This window comes from Jaculus jaculus, chromosome 18 (genome assembly GCF_020740685.1).
Source record: "Jaculus jaculus isolate mJacJac1 chromosome 18, mJacJac1.mat.Y.cur, whole genome shotgun sequence".
In the NCBI taxonomy this organism is placed as follows: domain Eukaryota; kingdom Metazoa; phylum Chordata; class Mammalia; order Rodentia; family Dipodidae; genus Jaculus; species Jaculus jaculus.
The window spans coordinates 31,796,094-31,817,042 of NC_059119.1; the positions used below are offsets into that span (position 1 = coordinate 31,796,094).

A 20,949-nucleotide genomic window follows, 5' to 3' on the forward strand; every position below is an offset into this window, starting at 1 on the left:
CCTCAGGGCTTACCTGAGGTCATCCAGGAGGTCAAGAGTCAGCGCTCCTTCCCATTCCAGGGCGCTTCTGCTCTGCCAGGTTCCCCGCTGCCCGAGTCCTTGGAGGTTCAGCAATAGGGGAGCTCAGAGAGAGACATGTTGCGGGACCCCTAAGTGACCCTGATGTGACTGATGGAGGGGGCATGGGAATGAAATGGAATCTCAGGAGGAGAGAGGGAGCTGGCACTTAAAAAAAAATATTTATTTATTTAATAAAAGGGGAAGAGAGGGAGGAAGGGTGGGAGAGAAAGAGGGGGGGGAGGATGAATGGGCATACCAGGGCCTGTAGCCACTGCAAATGAACTGCGGACACGTGTGCCACCTTGTGCATCTGGCTTATGTGGGTCCTGGGGAAGCGAACCTGGGTCCTTAGGCTTCCCAGGCAAGCACCTTAACCAGTAAGCCATCTCTCCAGCCCAGAGCTGGCACTTCTGTAAGTTTTATGGCCTCTCAGGAGCTGCTGGTCAGTTGGCCTCTCCCTGTGTACCTGCTTCCTCACCAAAGCCCCGGGTTCCAGCCGAACGGCCCCATCCCCGCTGCCTTTTGAGTGTTGCTGGGCCCAATCCCCAGCATTTCTCAGATGGCAGCGTGGCTGCCTGCTGCACTGCCCTGCCTGTCCTGGGGCCTGTGAGAGGAGACACAGGGGCCCTGTGGCTGAGCAACCCCCGGGAGCAGGGCCACCAGTGAGGGGGTCTCACGACTCCTTCAGCTTTGCTCTTCCAGGGACAAGCACTGACTAATGAGGAAGCCAAGGCTAATGAGACACAAGCCGCAGTGGCAGAAGGAGCCCAGTGCCCTCCCTGGATCCCCACTACGTGCGGCAGACCTTCAGAGAGGAGAGGCCGGCCTTATCCAGTGGATGAACACCATGGCAATGGGACCCCCAGAGGCAGGAGGTTTGAGGGAGCCTGCACGGAGACACACGGAGATAAACACACAGAGATAAACACAGACAGGGAGAGTCACATAGACAAATGGAGACCCAGCTATACACAGAGATCAACAGACACAGAGGGGTACACACACACACACGCACATACACCCCATACCCCACTGCAATCATTTGTAGGTAAGCCCTAGATTTTAAACAAATTTATGTTAGATAATTGATCATTGAATTCATTAATTTGAATAGATTTTTGGCTTGACTTCCTAAAACAAACCAACAAACAAACAAAGATCATATTATCTGCCCGGGCCTTCACTATAAAGAGGAGGACTCCAGTGTCGTCCTGAGTCTGAAATTGGCCTAAGAGTGCATATAGTTATTTGTCATCATGAACATTTGTCCCAATTCCATGTTCATTGCCAAATGTGTGCACCAAGAACAGATATTCATTTTCATCAAAGGCTTTCCAATATCTAGCAAAATCATCAAATGTCTTTTCTCCTTGGACCTGTTAATATGTTGACTTATCAAGGATTTTTTTTTTTTTTTGGCCTAAGTTTTCTAGGCTAATTCATCCTCATGTTTCTGGAATAAATCCCTCTAGGTCAGGCTCTGTTGTACTTAAGCATACTGCTGTGTTCATTCTGTTGTTAGGTTGCTGTTTCTTGGATTATTTCTCATCTATATTCATTGGTGAGAATTTTTGTTACTTCCTATAGGAGGCATGTTTGTCACATTTAGAAATCTTGAGCTACATAAAATGAATAGGAAAGCTTTTCAGTAATGAATTTTGTAGCTGAAGTAGGTTAAATATCATATAAAATTACCTCATTCTCAAAGGCCTGGAATAGTTCATTTTAGAAACTATCTCAGCCAGGGTTTGCTTTTATTTTTCCCTGAGGTTTACTTGGCTGTCAACTTACTTAGTTTGTGCTGTGATTATTGGTCGTTTTGGGGTTTAGTCTATTTTTGGTTACATTTTCTAGAAATATTTTAGTTCTAGGGGTTTTCAGGTAGTTTACATTTACATAGTGGATCTTTTTTTTCTCAATTTTATTAAACATTTTCCATGATTATAAAAAAAAATATCCCATGGTGATACCCCCCCCCCCATTTTTCCCCTTTGAAATTGATCTTTTTTTTTTTGAGGTAAAGTTTTACTCTAGTCTAGTCTGGATCTTTTTTTTTTTTTTTTTTTTTTTTTGTAATGCTAGGGTTTATTGTTTCTTTTTTTATTTTTTTAAATTCCTGTGCACCCGGAGACCCGGGGCCCACTATTGTTTCTTTTTTATGTTATTTTATTTTTTATTGTTTATTTTGCCTTTATCTTTTTTCAAATGCTTATTAACAACTTCCATGATTATAAAAAATATCCCATGATAATACCATCTCTCCCCCCACTTTCCCCTTTGAAACTCCATTCTCCATCATATCCCCTCCCCATTTCAATCAGTCTCTTTTATTTTTGATGTCATGATCTTTTCCTCCTCTTATGATGGTCTTGTGTAGGTAGTGTCAGGGATTGTGAGGTCATGGATATCCAGGCCATTTTATGTCTGGAGGGAGCACATTGTAAGGATCCCTACCCTTCCTTTGGCTCTTACATTCTTTCCACCACTTCTTCCGCATTAGACCCTGAGCCTTGGAAGGTGTGATTGAGAGATAGTACTGAGCACTCTGGTCACTTCTTTCCAGCACCATGATACCTTCTGAGTTGTCCCAAGGTCATTGCCATCTGAAAAGAGAAGATTCTCTACCAAAAGTGAGAGTAGCTTTAATATAAGGGCATGAACATTAAGAGAAGTACTTACTGAGCAGTTTGATAAGCATAATATATACATTTAGCCAGACAACAGCAGATGTTACACCCCTAGGGCTCATGACTACCCCTGTTTTAAGTATCAGGGATATGTTCCCTCCCATGAAGCGGGCCTCCTTTTTTTTTTAAATTTTATTTATTTGTTTGCAAGCAGAGAGAGAAGAGCCACAGACAGAGAGAGATTGGGCACATCAGGGCCTCCAGCCACTGCAAATGAATGCCAGATGTGTGTGCCCCCTTGTGCATTTGGCTTACGTTGGTCCTGAGGAATTGAACCTGGGTCCTTTGGCTTCGCAGGCAAATGCCTTAACCACTAAGCCATCTCTCCAGCCCATACATAGTGGATCTTTTATCACTTCTTCTCCACATCTGTAGTTAGCTTCCTTTTTCATGCCCAGTGTATTTTTGCATGCCAGGACCTCTCTCTGTCCCTCTCTCTCTCTCTGGAACCCAGGGCCTGGCACATGCTTGGCATGTGCTCTGCTGCTCTCCAACACAGTCTCAAAGATGTTTTGTTTGTTTGTTTGTTTTTTGCGAAAGGGTTTCCTTATGTCGCTCAGGCTGGTCTGGAACACACTATGTGGCCCAGGCTGACCTTGGATTCCTTATCCTTCTGTTCTTAACCTCCCAAGTGTTGGAAACGTAAGTATGCACTGTTATGCCCTGCTGCAGGACTTGTCTTTTATCTCCGTATTTGCAAATCAGCCCTTGAATTTTGGGAGCTCGATTCTCTTACGTAGATTATACCAGGCGTTTACCTTTTGCAGTTTCTCCTCCACACTCTTGGCTGGGAGTCTGCTTTGTCTAGCAGCTCTGTTGTGCTGTTTGAAACAAGTCTTGTTTTCTTATAATATGGTAAGCTCCAATTTTTCTGAGTGCAGCTTTGGTAGAATCATTCTTCTAGGGGTTATTGTTTCTCATGTGTCTGCAGTCGGAGTTTGTATGCCTCTTTAACTCAAACACTTCGGGATTTAGGGACTTCACTAATATTATTTTTAATTTTAAAAAATTATTTGGGAGAGAAGGAGAGTGAGAGAGGGAGGGAGAGAACGAGCAGGCCAGGGCATACAGCCACTGCAAACAAACTCCAGACACATGCACCACTTTGTTCGTCTGGCTTGCGTGGGTTCTGGGGCTTCGAACCGAGGTCCTTTGGCTTTGCAGGCAGGCGCCTTAACCGCCAAGTCTTCTGTCCAGCCCGGAACTTTATTTTTGCATGAAGTGGTGAAGTGCTTTTTGTTTATTACTATCCAAATTTAATGTGTTGTGTCCCTGTCATTCTGTCACTGGTACGTTTTTGTTCAGAGGCGTTATTTGGTTTCTCTGGTGGTGTGACATATGACGGTACAGATGGAGTCTCTGGACAGTAGAAACAGTAGAGTGTATCTTTCTCTTCTTGCATCTGTCTCTGCCGTCCTTACATCACTGCAGGCATTTTACTGATTGGCTATCCGCCATGTGATGGGGAGTGTAGATGCTCTTGCACATGTCTGCCCATATCTCCTGCCCATGAGGAAGTATTTACCATTTTACCCTTGGATGCTCAACACAGCACTCCTGACTCTAGATTCCCTAATAGACATGAGCCAGGCATCCTCTTATTCAATTCCATTTTTGCATCGTCTACCTGGAAATCTCACAGGTTGAAATGTCTCACACCAATTGCAAACCCTCAGTTGTAATCTGTTGCTTCTTATAGACAGGATAAATCAGAGTTTTCATCATCCCTTTTCTCTGGTTTGATTATCTTTTAAAATTTTTTTAAATTATTATGTTTTATTTGAGGGAGAGAATGAGAGAAAGAGAATTGGCATGCCAGGGCCTCAGCCACTGAAATCAAACATCAGACGTTTGTGCCACCTAGTGGGCATGTGTGACCTCTGCCTGCCTTACCTTTGTGCATCTAGCTTACGCGGGATCTGGAGAGTTGAACATGGGTATTTGGGCTTTGTAGGCAGGTGCCTTAACTGCTAAGCCATCTGTCTTGCTAGAGTGGCTCACAGAACTCACACACACACTAACGCTCAAAATTTATTACAAAGGGTATTTATGAAATATGCTGATGAATTCTAGGGGGAAAGAGATTTACCGGGCCGGCATGTGGGGAGGGTATGGTGCTTCCCTGTCCTTTCTGGGCATGCCGCCTTCAGGAAGCACTGTCGGTTCAGCTACCCAGAAGTTCTCTAAGCCCAGCCCTTTCGGATTTTTGTGAAAATGTCTTTACATACGTGTGGTCGATTTCACAATTGGCCATTGATGATCAACTTGGCCTTCAGCCCCTCCTCCTTCCTTGGGGAGGCTGCGGATAAGGGGGAGAGAGTACGGTTGAAAGTCCCAGGCCTGTCGTCGCATGGTGGGTCCCAGGGGCAGTCAGACCCGTCCGTGCTGACTCTCCTAGAGCCCCAAGCCACCATCCCATTCTGAACATCACCGGGAGATGCCGAGCATTGTGTGTGGTGTGCCAGGCAAGGGACGTGGCAAAGAAAAGTGTGTGCGGATTTGTATATACACATCTTGTTAAGAATCACGCTGTCACAGCGTCTCTCTGTGCTTGGTCCACACTGGCAGGAAGTCTCTATCTGCAAGCAGGCAGCCTGGGCTGGCTTCCTGGCTCTTCTCTGACTTCAGCCCCATGCAGGCGTGGAGCAGTGCCCAGAGGGTAGAGGGAGCTATGGGATGGACTATAGCTGGGGGAAGCCCTCTTCTAGTGTCATTCATTGGCAATGAGGCTACTGGGCAGTTTTGGAGAGACTCAAACCTGGCTGCCCAGAAACCCTTCATAGCCTGTCCAGACACCTCTTTGCGGCACCCCACCTGAGGCCCTGCGTTGCACGCGCTGAGGGCTGGCTGGGCCTCTGCTCTCCTAGACCCCGGCCACTCCCTCAGCCCTCGCCTCGTGGTAACCCCACAAATAATGGCCCTGGTGTGGGCCGGTGGTGGTGGTGGTGGTCACAGTTGGCTCCATCACCTCTGAGGTTGTCAGTCCCAGGCTGATGACTTCAGCATTCTAAACATTTGTACCCTCATTTGAAGACGTCATGATGTCAGCTGTTCTGGGGAAGGATAGAGCTCGGTTGCTGGCCAGGGGGCCAGTCTCTCAGGTCATGAGCCACCAGTGCCAGGGCACATTAGGAAAGCTGGGACTGGGGCTTGTTGAAAAATCTGTCTTGCCTGGCGTGGTGACGCACACCTTTAATCCCAGCACTTGGGAGGCAGAGGTAGGAGGATGGCTGTGGGTTCGAGGCCACCCTGAGTGAATTCCAGATCAGCCTGGGTTAGAGTGAGACCCTACCTCAAGAAAAAGAAAAAAATTGTCTTATCTTGTGTCCAGAGCAGTAGCCACTGAACAAAGGCTGAGCAGAGAGCTGGGTAGCCCTGTGTGCTCCTCTCCCACTTCTGCACACACAGAAAGCTGCCTATAGCCACTGGACAAGGGCTTGGCAGAGTTCTGGGCACCCCTCTGACCCCCTCTTCCACTTTTGGACACAGAAAACTCTCACAGAACGTGGATCTCGGGGTGCTGCTCTTGGCATCTGCCAGGATGACAGTTCAAGCAAGCAAAATTATTTGTTTTAAACGCAAAGGTGGGGGAAAGCTTTGCTGGGCTGGAGAGATGGCTTAGCGGTTAAGGCATTTGCCTGCAAAGCCAAAGGACCCAGGTTCGATTCCCCAGGACCCACGTTAGCCAGATGCACAAGGGAGTGCACACATCTGAGTATGTTTGCAGCAACTGGAGGCCCTGGCGCACCCATTCTCTCCCTCTCTCTCTCTCTCTCTCCCTCTTTCTCTGTCAAATAAATAAATAAAAATAAAAATAAAATAAAAAAAGCTTTGCTTAGTCTAACTAGATGTCATTTAAAAATAAAAGAACTAGCCAGGCGTGGTGGCCCACACCTTTAATCCCAGCATTCGGGAGGCAGAGGTAGGAGGATCATCGTGAGTTTGAGGTCACCCTGCGACTACATAGTGAATTCCAGGTCAGCCTGGACTAGAGTGAGACCTTACCTCGAAAAACCAAAACCAAATAAATAAAATATAAAAAAATAATAAAAAATAAACAAATAAAAGAACTGTCCATCATTCTCCATATCCAACTCTCACAGGCAGCCATGGAGGGCAGCTGTTGTCTCCTGGAAGTGCCTGCCCTCTGCGTCCAGCCTTCTGGCCTAACCTCCCAGGGACCTTCAGCTCTGACCCAACAAAGCTTCAAGGCTGTGATGGGGGTCCTAGCCTGGCCCGGGCTGTGGGCGGTGTGTGCGCAGGTGTCTTCCTGTTGGGGCCAGGCAGAAGCCCTAGGCTCTGGACAACCAGCAATCCTCAGCGAATGCTATCTGGGAAAGGGAGGCTACAGAAGGGTGATTCTAATGGGGCAGGGTCCCCCCCCCAATCCTTTGCCTCTTCCTATTCAATAGCGCACTGAAGGGACTGGTAGAAAGCACAGGACCAGCTGCTAAGTTGCCCTCAGTTTGCCCACTGGCTGAGAGTCCCAGATTTGCCCATGGGTGAGGGAGACTGAGCCCAAGAGAAAACAAGGCCGGAGGTGAGGCGTTGGCAGGCAGTGTGGAAGCTCTGGGTCGGTAGCCTCGTGGGAGGCAAGCCTGCCTTCGCTCACCCAGCCAGGAAAGGGCAGGGATTCTCCGAAATCCCACACGCTCGCCCTCAAACCTCAATGATGGGGTTGTTATTGGTGGACAATAACATTCTGTCCCCTGAGCAGGAGAAGGAGGGAAGGATAAAAGAAGGCGAGGCGGGGGAATAAGAAAACAGACTTGGCCGAATATGAATATGAAGTGGAAACAGCAAACCTTCCCCCAGTCAATTCAAATAGAAAATATGGTAATAGAAAGGAATTCAAAAGAGAGAGAGAGAAAGAGAGAGAGAGAGAGAGAGAGGGAGAGAATGAACCGCGTGTGTAACAAAGCTTTAATTATCAGCATCTCTTGGAGGAGGCCCTTGCCTTTGTGGAGTAGGCACCCAGGGAGGTGCTCCGCCTGGCGTGTTGGTTCCCATGGTAGCCGCCTCCTTGTGGGAGCGCAGGCTGGTACCCGGTGCCAAGCCACCGCCTGCTCCAAGAGCGCACGAGACCCTTCTTCCCAGCACGGGCGAATCTTCTTGAAGCCACGTTTAAGTGAAAGCCGGTGTCTGACCCACCATGCCCCAGCCTCTTTGTACCCACTGGGCTGGGAGGGTGAGAAAAATGCAGGCGGTATGTGAGACGTTCCCTAAGCTTGGTCACAGGGCTGGGGCTAGCCTCCCAAGAGCTGCTCCAGAGATCACAGGGATCAGAAGGAGAAAAGAGTGAAAAAGCCAGAGACCGGTCATCAGAGAGGAGGTGTGTTGCGTCCTTTGACACCCAAGCTAGGCAGGGACCATGGGGTCACTCTGGGCCAGAGCCTGCTCTGAGCCCCCAGGAATAGCCTTGCTGATTTTTCCCCATCTGCAGCAAAAGCCCACTGGCTAGACTGGTCTTCGGGAGATTAAGAGGAGGACCAGAGGTGAGAACAAGAGAAGGGCCAGCCACAGCGCTCACAATCTGTTTAGTACAGCAGCTAAGGACCGTGGAGGACAGGTAGGCGTCTGTCCGTCGGTGTTCTGCAGTCCCGATGCCATTGAAAAAGCCGGGTATAGCCTTAACTCCAACACTTAGCTTCCTGCTCATATCAGCTGTGAAGCTTGTTCTCATGAAGGATGATGCTGGCTCTCAGTGGGATGGTGTCATTGACCCTCACCCAGCCAGCTCAGGCTCAGTCTGTGCTTGCAACTAGACCGTGCCCACCTCCTGGGTAGCCCCAGCAGGTAAGAGTGGACTCCCTAGAGCTTAGGAGAGAAAGTTTTTAGCCCAAAGCTAGGAAGACTTGGGAGCTGGTGTTTTGGAAGATGGAGAACAGGCCAGGAGGAAGCTTTCTGAAGGTTTTTCTTTCTTTTCTTTTCTTTCTTATTTTATTTTTGGCCTGGATGACTGTGGGAGAACTGGGCTCTCCCAGTCTGGACTAGAGCAGTGGCTTAGTTGGCTGTCAGCAGATTTAGGGTCCAGGAGATTCTGGCTTCTAGAGGCCTGACTCTGGGCTCTGCTTGTAACTCACCACACTCTCTAGAAATGACCAGAGAACTCATCTGAAGACGCAGGATGTTTCCTCACCTGCAGGTGGTGTAGCGGGCGACACCCAGAGGGACTGGGTCATGTTTTCTTCACTCAGAACTCGAGCTAGGCTCCATGAATGACGCTACAACCTGTGGGAAAGGAGGGGACCATGGATTGAATGGCAAAGAAATTATGATGACAGGGCTGTTGTTAACCAAATGGGGAGCCAGGGGACAGGAGGGAGGTTGGTACTCTGATGCCCTTTTCCCTCAGTAGACTCCCCCCTCCCCTGCATCTGTGGGGCCACCTCTGCCAGCCATACTGTCCTCGGCCCATGGTGAGGGTGGAGCAGGGGTTTGAGGGGCAGGGAGAAGGCCAGCTTCCTCTGCCCTGTGCTGAGGGAACTGTGGCTGGAGAGGAGGTGTGAGGCTTATTCTTGCCTCCTACTGGCAGGAGGGAGGGCGTTCTCAGTGCATGGGGTGAGCAGGTGAAGGTGTGTGTCTCTAGGGCTACCAGACCTTTTCCAGGCCAGGAGAACCCAGGGATCCTGTGCTGCTTTCTCCTAAGATGGGTGGCTAAGACGGCGGGCAGGGGGCGCTCCTCTCATTCGGCCTCCTCAGCATGCCAGGCCTTCCATTCCCCGATGCCCAGATTCCTAGAGAGTGGACCAACACCCCCATAACCTCCTCCCGGGCAATGTGACAAAACTGTCTCCAGTCCAGAGCGAGCCCTCTGAGGCAAATCCTCTGACCCACTTAAGACTTACCCAAAGTTAGTACTGGCATGAGGAAGCCAGAGGGACACGCTTCCTGAGAGCATTTCTTTATATTACTTTTAAAAGTTTTAGATTGCGGGCTGGAGAGATGGCTTAGCGGTTAAGCGCTTGCCTGTGAAGCCTAAGGACCCCGGTTTGAGGCTCGGTTCCCCAGGACCCACGTTAGCCAGATGCACAAGGGGGCGCACGCTTCTGGAGTTTGTTTGCAGTGGCTGGAAGCCCTGGCGCGCCCATTCCCTGTCTGTCTCTATCTGCCTCTTTCTCTGTCTGTTGCTCTTAAATAAATAAATAAACAAAAAATTTAGAAAAAGTTTTAGATTGCATTTACATGCGCATGTGTTTGGGGGCAGGGTTGTGGCGTGCCAGGGCTTCCTGCCTCTGCAGATGAACACCAGACACTTGTGCTCCTTTGGACGTTCAGCTCACATGGGTGGCTTGGGAACTGAACCCAGGCCAGCAGGCTTTGCAATCCAGTGTCTGTAACTGCTGAGCTATTTCAACAACCGAGAGGCGTTGGAACAGGATGCCTGGCAGAGGTGTCCCCATGGGGCAGGGGGGAACCTGCAGAGTGCACAAACCTCCCTCCTGTCCTTTGGCTCCCCATGTCTTCTTCCCAGCTTCCCCTGAGAGCATTTAAAGCAACTGTTTAATTTGCCAATTTCACCAGACTCACAACTTCCTGTTGGTGTTAAGTCCCCCCCACACCCGCCTGCCAATTCCCATCCTAAAGTTGCTCCTTTTCCAAGATTCCTGCCAGATCTTAGGTAGGTGCTCAGGGCCCAGGAGCTTCGTTCATCCTGGAAGCTGGGTGGGATGGAGCCTGGAGACAGGTGCTTTGGGGCTGGACTAGCTTAGGGGCAGTCCTGTACTGTTGGGACGCTGACCTGAGCACCTTGGCAAGGCGAAACATATATGCAGAATCAGTAAATATTTGTTTGGAACAAGCTAGCCAGGAAGCGCTCAGGGCAAGACCTTCAACCTGGACGTGGTGGGGGCCCAGTAAACCCTTCCCTTTGCACAGTGTCCTTCAAGTCTGCTCAGATCTCATCTTTGAGGGACACTCTCTTCACTGTGCAGGCCAAGGCTCCTGTCTCCCTGCCCATCACTGTGCTGACTTTTTGTTGTTGTTTGTTCTTTATTTTCGAGGCAGGATCTCACTCTAGCCCAGGCTGACCTGGAATTCACTTCATAGTCTCAGAGTGGCCTCGAACTCACAGCGATCCCCCTACCTCTGCCTCCTCCTGAGTGCTTGGATTAAAGGTGTGCGCCACCACGCCCAGCTTCGTGCTGACTTTTTTTTTTTTTTTTTTTTTTTGTGCTCGGTTACAGAACACTGAGGCTCCCCTACTTTGTAAAATCACCTCGTTTTATTTACATGGTCCACCTGGGCCAGCCTCACTTGCTCCAGTGGGAGCTTTGTGGAGCCACAGAGCAATGAATTTGCCTTTGTTGGATCTGCAGTGCCTAGGTAGGTCGTTCTTAATATGTCTGAGTGAATGAGTGAGTGAACGAATGATGGGCAAGGAGCCAGGGCTCTGGGGAGCACCTCACTGCCGGCCCCGGGCCAGTACAAATGACTCTAGAGAGTCATTCAGCCCTAGAGGAGTGATGGCCTCTTCACTGGGTAGACCCGGGCTCATGTATCCAGCACCACGGCTCTGATGGTGGCCTCAGGGGGTAGGGCACAGAGCTGAGCCCTGGTGCCCTCCTAGAGCACCATCCCTCACCCCCTCCCAGCAGGGCAGAGACTGGCAGGATGTGTAATTTTCAGTTGCTAATTGTGATGCCCTGCAGCTTGCTGAGCTAAAAATAGTCTCCAGTTTTGTTGAGTAGGTTAAAAAATAGAAACCCTGGTGCTGCCTCAGAAAGCAGACCCCCTATCTAAGCTGGGCAGAGGCAAGGGGCTGGCGGATGCCCCTCCTCTACTTTCTGGCAGAACCCTGGAGATTTAAGCAAGATGCATCTGAAGACCATTCTCGCCCTGGTATTCCAGGAACCTAGCTTTGCTTATGGTCCACGGACGAACTTCTGGGGGGCCCCTCAGCCCTTAGACTCATTCAGGATGCCATGGCGATGTGCCTTTGGCCACATGTCCATCTGGGCAGTGGTTGAGCATTTCAGCTAGGGAGGGGTCCTGTCCCTGCAGGGAACACTTAGGGACAATGTTGAAGAGAAATGACAACCCCAGGAAAATACAGGGCCATGGTGGAGGCCGGTCTGGGCATACCAGATCACTGCCAGCCCACTCTGTTGAATGCAGGTTCCAGACACTGGGCCCAGGTGTCCTTATTGAGAAAGGGGCCTCCCTCTGGGTGACAAGAGAGCCACACACTGCTACAAGAGACGCGCACACGGTGCTCGGTGGCGGGCGCGGGGCTCCAGTTCCCCGCGATAGACGTTCAGGTTAGTTGAAAGCCGCCTCCTCATTCTGAGCCCCTTCCTGCCGTACCTGCTCTCGCTTGCTGCCCGAAGCCTTCCAGGCATGAAGTTGGGGGCTGACAGGCAGGAGATGGGGGCACAGCTCCTGAGAACAGGCCCAGCATGGGGACAGCTGCGCAGAGGTGGGGTACAAGGGAGAAGAGAGCCGTCTGCTTGCTGGCAGGGCAGTGACTGGACAGTCTCCCGCAGTCAGTGCCATTCACGTTCCCCATCCATGTCCAGCTATTCTGATGGGAGCTGCAGGGCCAAGTCTTTAATGAGACTGTTGGCGGGGTCCGCCTCCCTCCCCCCCCCCGCCCCCACTGTCCTGCTGGGTCATTATCATTCCTGAGTGTCCTCACTACGGGAAGCAGGAGTGGGGAAAATCAGAGTGATGACCCAGGCCTGGACAACTGAGGAGGCGAGCCGCGAAGATGCCACACTGCATGGTTGACGCAGGGAGCCCAGCGGCCCCGGACTGGCTCCACAGCTCTTGGGATCAGACCTCCTGGTACGACAGGGTGGCGCAGGGCATCGTAGTCTATCTGAAGTTGGTGGGTGGAGGACATGGTGATCCCCAGGTGATGAAGGGAGCGTGTGTGTGTGTGTGTGTGTGTGTGTGTGTGTGTGTGTGTGTGTCTGCCTCCTTCAGGGGCTGGGACCTGTTCTTGCCTGTGTGTGACCGAACCAAGTCAGCTGTCTGCGTCACCTGGTAGACAGCGTGGCCGGCATGAGAAGACAGTAATGATCAGCGGTGATGTCTCGGCAGGCTTCCGAAGAGGGGACCTCACTTATTCTCTTTGGCAGTCTTCCTGTCCCTTCCCGGGGGCATCTGGCAGGTCTAGGCTACCTCTCCGCTTATTCACTCAACTCTGTCAAGTCCAGAGGGTCTCTCAGGCCTGGCTGCTTGCTGTTGCTCTTGTATCGTGTGTTTCTTGCACAGTATGAGGGTATATGTGCAACTGTGTGACACATGTGTCTGTACACTGTGCGTGTGCGTGTGTGTGTGTGTGTGTAGGTAAGCTACAAATACGCAGAAGCTAAAGTGTTTGGCTCTGTTCCCTACAGGGAGTCTCTCACCTACGCTATGTTGGGAAGGTCCTCCACCCAGGGCATGTGACAGTTTTTCAGCCAGCAGTCTCTCTCTTGTTCCTCAGCTCACCTGGCTTGAAGACAGCATCCATCTCTCCCCTTCTCTGCTCCCCACAGCCATGGTGAGGTTCACGGGCCAGTCAGTGCCACAGTCTGGTAGTTGCGGCTCTGAGGCCTACGTCGATGGAGTAGATGCCCACATCAACAGCCAGGAGGAGGCGTCATGTTTCACTTAGTTCTCACACAGCTGTGCAGGCAGGAGGGATGAGAAACCCTGCCCCCCCCCCTGCTCCAGCCACAACTGGGGAAACTGAGGCCGTCAGCAGCCCAGGGGTGAGGGTACAGAGAGAATACATCTCCTGATTCCACGTTCCGCAGTCTTACCCATCCGTCATCCTGGGCCTAGGTTCTGCGATCACAGAACAGGGTTCAGGTGTTGGGGGTGCAATGGCCATGGGTGGTGGAGTGCAGACAAGATGCAGACAAGAGCCGTGTGGTGAACGCTGGGTTGGGGGGATGGGTGCAGCTGTGTGGGGACTTCCCAAGCCAGTGTCATCTCTGTTGGGGGCAGCAGGTGCCAGTCCTCCAGGAGGGCAGTTACAGGACTCCACGAGCCACTTCCAGCTGGGGAACATCACGAATGATCCGCGGGCACCTTGGCTGAGCCTGGGCCGGGCGGGAGGAGGGGGTGGGGGGTCATGTAAGACCGCAGTCAGGCACAGTGACAGGGGGTTTGGACGGAGGCAACAGGGTGGTGGCAGGAAGCCCCTAGACCCGGATGCTTTTTCCATCTCACTCCCGGCCAGCGTGCAGATTGTCCTGTCTCATGGGTAGCAAAGGGCTTCTGGGGTTCACCTCTGCTGGGAAGCCCCCCACGCTCATCCCTATCCCGGGGACCCCCGTGGCAGTGAGGAAACGCGTCCGGTTCCCTTTGGATCAAGACTCTGCCCCCACCTAGGGAGGAGGTTCTGAACCTTCCTTGGTGGTGGCTTTCCAGGGTATGTAGACTGTTTCTCTCCCTCATCAGGTGGGAGGGTGCCGCCCCGGTAGATCTGCAGCTTTGGGGGCCCCAGGCCTGCCCTCGTGCCCATCTGGCCCAGCGTGGGAGGTGGGAAGTTTTCCAGGGCTGTCTGCAAGGAGACAGTGAGTCACTCGGCCCGCCTGGCTGTGAAGCGGTTTTGTGTGTTGATTAGGCCTATAATTAGAAGGTAGCTAGCCGTCTTCTTGCCGGCACTGAAGGGTGATGGGTGGTAAGCGGGGTGCAGCCACTTCCCCCTCTCAATACAGGCACCCAGGCCAACTCCATGTCGACCAGGAGCAGAGGCAAAGGTGGATCTCAGAAGCCAGCCCAAGCCAGCTCTGTCCTAGCGTCTCTGGCTGACCTCAGGGCCTCCCGGGCCCCTCCCTGGGCTTCCGGATACTCTGTCTGTGTCTAGAAGCTGGGAAATGCCAGTGCCTGGCTTGCTCCCAGACTAGTGAGGAAGAGAGCTGGGCGGCATGGCTTCTGACAAATCCCTGGCCTGCTCCTGAGCGCTGCCCCAGCCGAGGGCACCTAGTTTGGCTGGTACAAGTCACCAGAGGCTGGCACTCACAGGGGCCAGAAGCGCAGTCCACCTGCATAGGAGTTACCTTTAGTTCTTGCTCAGAGGCGAACTCAATAAGCAGGCCCAGCCTGGAATCACACAACTGGGTGCTGTTGCTGTGGTGGGGACCACAGCCGGCTCTATTTTAGAGCACTCCTGCAGGCTGGGCACCCTATGTCCTGGGCCTCCACGTGGCCTACAGGGAGCACCGGTCGCTCACACGGTGGTACAAGTGGTGAAGGTCGAGTGAGGCACCTTACAAGGGGCTCTGTGGCCCCCAGCAGACCTCGGAGGTGCCTCTCAACTGCCTACCTTGCCTCCTGACCTCCTCAGCCTCTCTGTGGCTGTGACTTAATCATGGAGTCCTGTCTCCAGTTGTGGGCCCTCTGGGGGGGTGGTAGTGTTATTCTAGATCACGTAGATTCTGTCACGTAGTCTTAATTGTCACTGTGTGTCCCTTCCATGTGGCCTCTACAGTCCGGCTGCAATCCAGCCTGCCCACCCCAGACTCCTCTCTTTGACTATTTACTTATTTATTTTTATTTATTTGACACAGAGAGAGAGAGAGAGAGAGAGAGAGAGAGAGAGAGAGAGAGAGAGAGAGGGAGAAAATGGGCACACCAGGGTCTCCAGCCACTGCAGATGAACTCCAGACGTGCGTGCCCCCTTGTGCATCTGGCTAACGTGGGTTCTAGGGAATCAAACCTGGGTCCTTTGCCTTTGCAGGCAAACGCCATAACCGCTAAGCCATCCCTCCAGCCCAGCTTGTTCCCAAGAGTCTCTGGCCTGGCCCCAGAGTCCCAGGCAGGGTCCCACTGGCCATGGCTCTCCCCAGGAGGCCTTTCCAGTACTGGGGTGGGACTTCCTGCTGACAGACTAGGGAGGCCCTGTCTGCTGAAGTTCGTGGGGGGGGGGGAGGGGGCGTGTCAGCTAGTGGAAGTTAAAACACGTCCCTCCCTCAATGGTTTGTCTGCCTAGAGCCGCTGCTGATGCTGCTACCACAGAGGAAAAGCTCTAATGGTTGTGATCACGAAGTGCTAACTAACCAAGACCGCCAACTAACTGCTGGTCACCTTTCGAACCCAGGACGGTGCAAATATGAGAGAGTTGCCCACAGAGCCCTGGGGCCCAGAAGGGCCACTTGTGGGTGATGAGAACCCACCGGTGCCGTTAGACTGCTCAGGTGGTCGCTGAGCACCAGTGTGGGCCTGAAAAAAGGAGACAAAGGCGAACACAGAGCCACTTCTGGTCTTGTGGATCAGTTAAGGACAAACCTAATTTCTCGGCGATGGCATGGGCATAGAAAACTTACTTGCATTCCTTCCCAAGGAATTCCTCAGTTCCACAATCAGAAAAAAAAAAAAAAAACAATGAAGGGTTCGCTCAAGTTGGAGGTCCCACAGACTTGAACACTAAGCTCTTGGAGGACTTAGTGGAATACCAATACAAAGTGTACCCCCAAGTTTCCGGTGCAGTAGTGTCTGAGCCCAAGATCTACCATGTAAAGCAACTCCACCGTGGGGCTGCTGTCTGGCTGGACTTCGAGGGGCACGTTCTGGTTAGGGCCCCCTTCTACCGAGTGGCGGCGATGCCGTGCCTGGGGCCTTGCCCTCCTCTTGGCCTTGCCCTAGAACTTTGCTTGAACCTTTCTGGTAAAAGAATTGTCAAGTATTCCAAGGAGACCTCCGCTGTTTCCCTGTCAAGTAAGATCGTGTCACTTTGCTCCGTGCCTTTTCCCACTGTGACCAGTCCTCAGTGTGCAGTGGTGTGTGTGTGTGTGTGTGTGTGTGTGTGTTGGGGAGTACGGGAGTGGCTGTATGCGTGTAAAGTCCAAGGTGTGGAGGAAATCCCAGTCATGACTGTCATCTATTCTGCCCAGCAGGGGAAGGAGGCAGATGTGGCTGTGTGCTGTGCCCAGTGCACATGGCTGGTGCTGAGCTCTGGCCTGTGCAGGGGTCAAAGAGCCAAGGAGTCCTTGTGGGGTCCTTCAAACAGTTTTCTGAACAGCGCCTCTCAGCCTGAGGGCGCCCTGACCTAGAGCAGGCTTCTGGCCTCCTCCAGCACAGCACCCCCTCCAAGCTGTGTGGAGGAGGCTGCCTCACTGTGGCAGGCATGATGATGAGATGGCTTGGGTCCTCCGCCTGCTTTCAGTCACTGGCGTCTGTACTTAGGTGGCCCCCCTTCCAGGGTAGGAGGCTAACTATGCAGGCTGGCCAGGGCCGCAGGCGCCCCCACCTGGCTGTGGCGGGGATTACACTCTCAGGCATAGACTTCAGAGGCCTCTGGCCGGCAGGCAAAAGCCTCATTGCCCCGAGCCCTACAAGGCTGGCTCCCCGGGCAGACAGCCAGGCAACGGAGGGCACAGAGGGCTTTGCATTTGCTCGTGCCTCAGCTGCGCGTGAAGACCCGCCACCTCTCTCGGGTGGGCCAGCTGCAGCCCACAGCCCCAGGAGGCACCAGAATGCTGCCCTACCTGCTCGTGGGTCTACATCGCATGGGCATATCTCTCAGATTCCACAGGTCCAAAGCCAAGCAAGTTCCAGATCTTTCTCCAGACCTTGCCGCTTGCTCTGCCTTGTGCAGAGGCTCAGGATCAGTACTGTCGTTGTTGTGTTTTTTTTTTCTAATGTAGCAAACAAATTAAAAAAATATTTTATTTTTATTTATTTATTTGGGAGAGAGGGAGAGAGAGAGAGAGAGAGGCTTCTAGCCACTGCAAACGAACTCCAGATGCATGTGCCACCTTGTGCATCTGACTTATGTGGGTCTTGGGGAATCGAACCATGGTCCTTTGGCTTTGCAGGCAAATGCTTAACCATTAAGCTAACTTTCCAGCCCATCAACAGTAGATAGATAGATAGGTAGGTAGGTAGGTAGGTAGGCAGGCAGACAGACAGACAGACAGACAGATAGATAGATAGAGCAAGCCAGCCAGCCTGTGGTCAGCTCTGTTTCCTTCCTCCCACCAGACCTGACAAGCTCTCCCTGCAAAACCAGCCAATCAGCTTCCTTGCCTAATCCCTTGGTCCCTGTGCTCAGAGCAAGCTCTTAACTTCTCTCAGAAGCAGCACATTGCACTCTGGCCTTGGGGCATGTGTTGGTCAGACCAGCCCTCAGACCACTATCCGTGCTTATCCATTCACCTCCGCATGTACTAGCCTCAGGACATTGGCATCTCCTGTCCTTCAGGCCTGAAATGTCTGTTTGTTATCTCCAGGAGCTAAGCAGCCAGTGACCAACAACAGCCACATCCATCATTCATGCATCATTACTCAGGCTGCCTTGACCACAGGTTCCCTATATATTTTCTTTTTTTTAAGATTTTAAAAATTATTTGATTTATTTATTTATTGGTGAGAGAGAGAGAGAGAGAATGAATGAATGAATTAATATGGGCGCACCAGGGCCTTCAGCCACGGCAGACGAACTCCGGACGCAGGCGCCACCTTGTGCATCTGGCTGACGTGGGTCCCGGGGAATTGAATCTGGGTCCCCAGGCTTTCAAGACAAACGCCTTAACCACTACGCCATCTTTCCATCTCTCCCTGTACCTTTTTTCATGGTTTCCTCTCTCTCTGCATGTAACCCCAGGAAGTGGGCTCTCTGCCAAGACCAGGGAAGCGAGGCCCAGTGCTCACAGAGCAGGTGCTGAAAAGACAGGGATCAGAACTACAGCCTCTGCCTACCTGACTCCCTCTGGACAGTGTCGCTGGGGCTTCCCAGCCACCGCTCCTCGCACTCAGGCTACGGTCAGCCTGGGACGAACCTCACATCCCTACCCTTCTCTCCTAGGAAGCTATGCCCCAGACATCCGTGGTCTTCTCCAGCATCCTCGGGGCCAGCTGTAGCGGACAGGTGCAGCCCAGTATGGGGGAGCGGGGAGGTGGTGCCGGCAGCATCTCCGGAGACCTCATTTTTCAAGATGGACGCCTTATCTCTGGGTCCCTGGAGGCCTTGATGGAGCACCTGGTCCCAAAGGTGGACTACTATCCTGATGTGAGTCCCTGTGGTCTGGGGGAAAAGTGACAGGGAGGGGAGGGGAACGAGGTCCAGAAGGGGCGGTAGAGGTGGGCAGAGCAGTGGGGGATGGGAAGGGCCGCAGAGGCAGCCTCACCTCCGGGGCCTTTGTCACCTTGCACTCTGCACACACCAGCGTGCGTGCGTGCGTGCGGAGGAAGCTGCAGTGACCTCTGTGCTGCCCAAAGGCAGGTCGAAATGGGGGAGGAAGGAGTGGGGACAGGAAACAGAAACACACAAAGGGCCCAGCCCTAGGGGAAGAAGGGAGGTTAAAGAGCGAGGTCCGCACAGAGATCCTGGTGGGGTGAGGGAAGCCCAGGCTACTTCCTGGAGCCCAGCTCTAAGCTGAGAAGCCCACGACCCCACGGAAGAGGCCCCACCCGTGGCAGCCTTGCTTTCTATATAAGGCCTGCTTCAGGTAGCCTGCAGCCCTAGCAAACTTGGCTCACTTGGTTGGAATAAGGAACTTCCTGTCCTTTGTGTTGGGTGTAAAGGCTGAGGGACCCAGGCAATTCCAGATGGGGATACATCAAGGCCTCAGTGTCACTTCTGAGGGTTCCATACAACATCCCCACCCCCCGTTAAGCAAGCACCCTTAACCTCTGAGCCATCTGCCCAGTCCAGAAGCCCCCTTTAAGTCCACCGTGTCCACAGCTGGGATGGGTGGGGGGAGTACCTGAGCAGTCGGGGTCTTACCATGTTCCCTTCCTTCAGAGAACCTACATCTTCACGTTCCTCCTGAGCTCCCGGGTCTTTATGCCCCCTCATGACCTGCTGGCCCGGGTGGGGCAGATCTGCCTGGAGCAGAGGCAGCAGCTGGAGGCTGGGCCTGAGAAGGTAAGACGCTGAAGAGCTGTTGGTCCCTGTCCCATCTCCGAGAGAAGAGGTGGTCGTCACAAAGCTGACAGGACAGTTTGTGGCCCAGCTGTGGCCTGGCACATCTCTGGAGAGTGGCCCCCCAGTTCTGCGGGTGTGCCCCTGGACCGAACGCTCCTGGCGGGATGCCGAAAGCAGTGGCTGGTGTGGTGCTTGTACCCTTGCCCAGGGCAGAGCCCCACAAACAGATGGCCTTCTTGTCAGTTCCAGGTTCCCTGACACGAGGACCCATGTGGCTAAAACCCAGCCATAGGGAAGGAGGCCTTAGCCACCGGTGCCTCTGCGGGGAGCAGGTAGCCGTGTCCTGAGGCTGCTGCCTGCTCACAGTAGGAACGTTGCTTCGTAGCTCTCACAGGGCTGTTTGTTGGTGGTTTTCCCTTCTGGATCGAGCAGCTCTGTGATCAGGCCAGGAGGCCAGACCACCCCGAGGCCCTAGGGGGCAACCCCTTGGCTGGGTTTCCAAAAGTTCAGTCTGGTACAAAAGAGGGGCGATGGGCACGCTGTATAGGAGCTGGCAAGCTGTGGCAGGGTGTGGCCCGATCTGCCTTCTGTGGTCCGGCATTCTGGAGGATTCTCGGCGCCCCCCCAGTGACCACCAAGGAGAACCAAACGTGTATGCAAGGGCAAGGAGCTTTATTTCGGCCTTAAGCTCGGTCTCTTGACTTCACCAATGCAGTGGATTGGTACAAGAGCCCCGAGCAGTGGGAGGGCAGGGTTTTTTTTTTTAATTTTTTTTAACTTTTTTTAATTTATTTGAGTGCAACAGACACAGAGAGAAAGACAGATAGAGGGAGAGAGAGAGAATGGGCACGCCAGGGCTTCCAGCCTCTGCAAACGAACTCCAGATGCGTGCGCCCCCTTGTGCATCTGGCTAACGCGGGACCTGGGGAACCGAGCCTCGAACCGGGGTCCTTAGGCTTCACAGGCAAGCGCTTAACCGCTAAGCCATCTCTCCAGCCCAGGGCTTTTATAGGGATTTGAACATAGAAGAAGGGGATGGCATGTGATTGGTTGATTGAAACAGTGACTGCACTTGTACTCTTCTGATTGGCTTAGGGTTTTGGCGGGCAAAGTTGGCAGGCTGGGGCTAGGGGAATTAAACTTATCTATGACTACAGGAATGTATGGTGTAATCAGTTTCCAGTAACTGTTAAACCCATCCTTACCAGAAAATAAAAACTTAGACCTTTCTGGGAAACAGAAACTTAGGCCTACTGAGGACTCCGAAGCCTGTCATGGCGTCCATCTGGTTCCTGAGCCCTTCACTAGGACTCAGTAACTGCCTCCAGAGTGGCTGGTCAGGTGGTACATCTCGGAGGGGTTATTGCCAGGCTGAGCTGAGTAGAGGCTCACAAACAT

At 52.6% G+C, this 20,949-nt stretch overlaps 1 protein-coding gene across 5 annotated transcripts in view; it reads left to right on the top strand.

The window, feature by feature from the left end:
* The window catches only part of Rasgef1a (RasGEF domain family member 1A), a 103,226-nt gene that overhangs the window by 75,268 nt on the left and 7,009 nt on the right, over positions 1–20,949 (top strand). For 3 of the 5 annotated variants that reach the window (XM_045137509.1, XM_045137510.1, XM_004669153.2), the window contains exons 2-3: positions 18,490–18,693; positions 19,429–19,551. In XM_045137509.1, coding sequence (XP_044993444.1) covers positions 18,496–18,693; positions 19,429–19,551 — 321 coding nt within the window. In that variant the 5' untranslated portion in view covers positions 18,490–18,495. Of the gene's footprint in view, positions 1–11,983; positions 12,008–16,376; positions 16,401–18,489; positions 18,694–19,428; positions 19,552–20,949 lie in introns of those variants that run through there. The other 2 variants (XM_045137512.1, XM_045137513.1) reach the window with 2 other exon arrangements.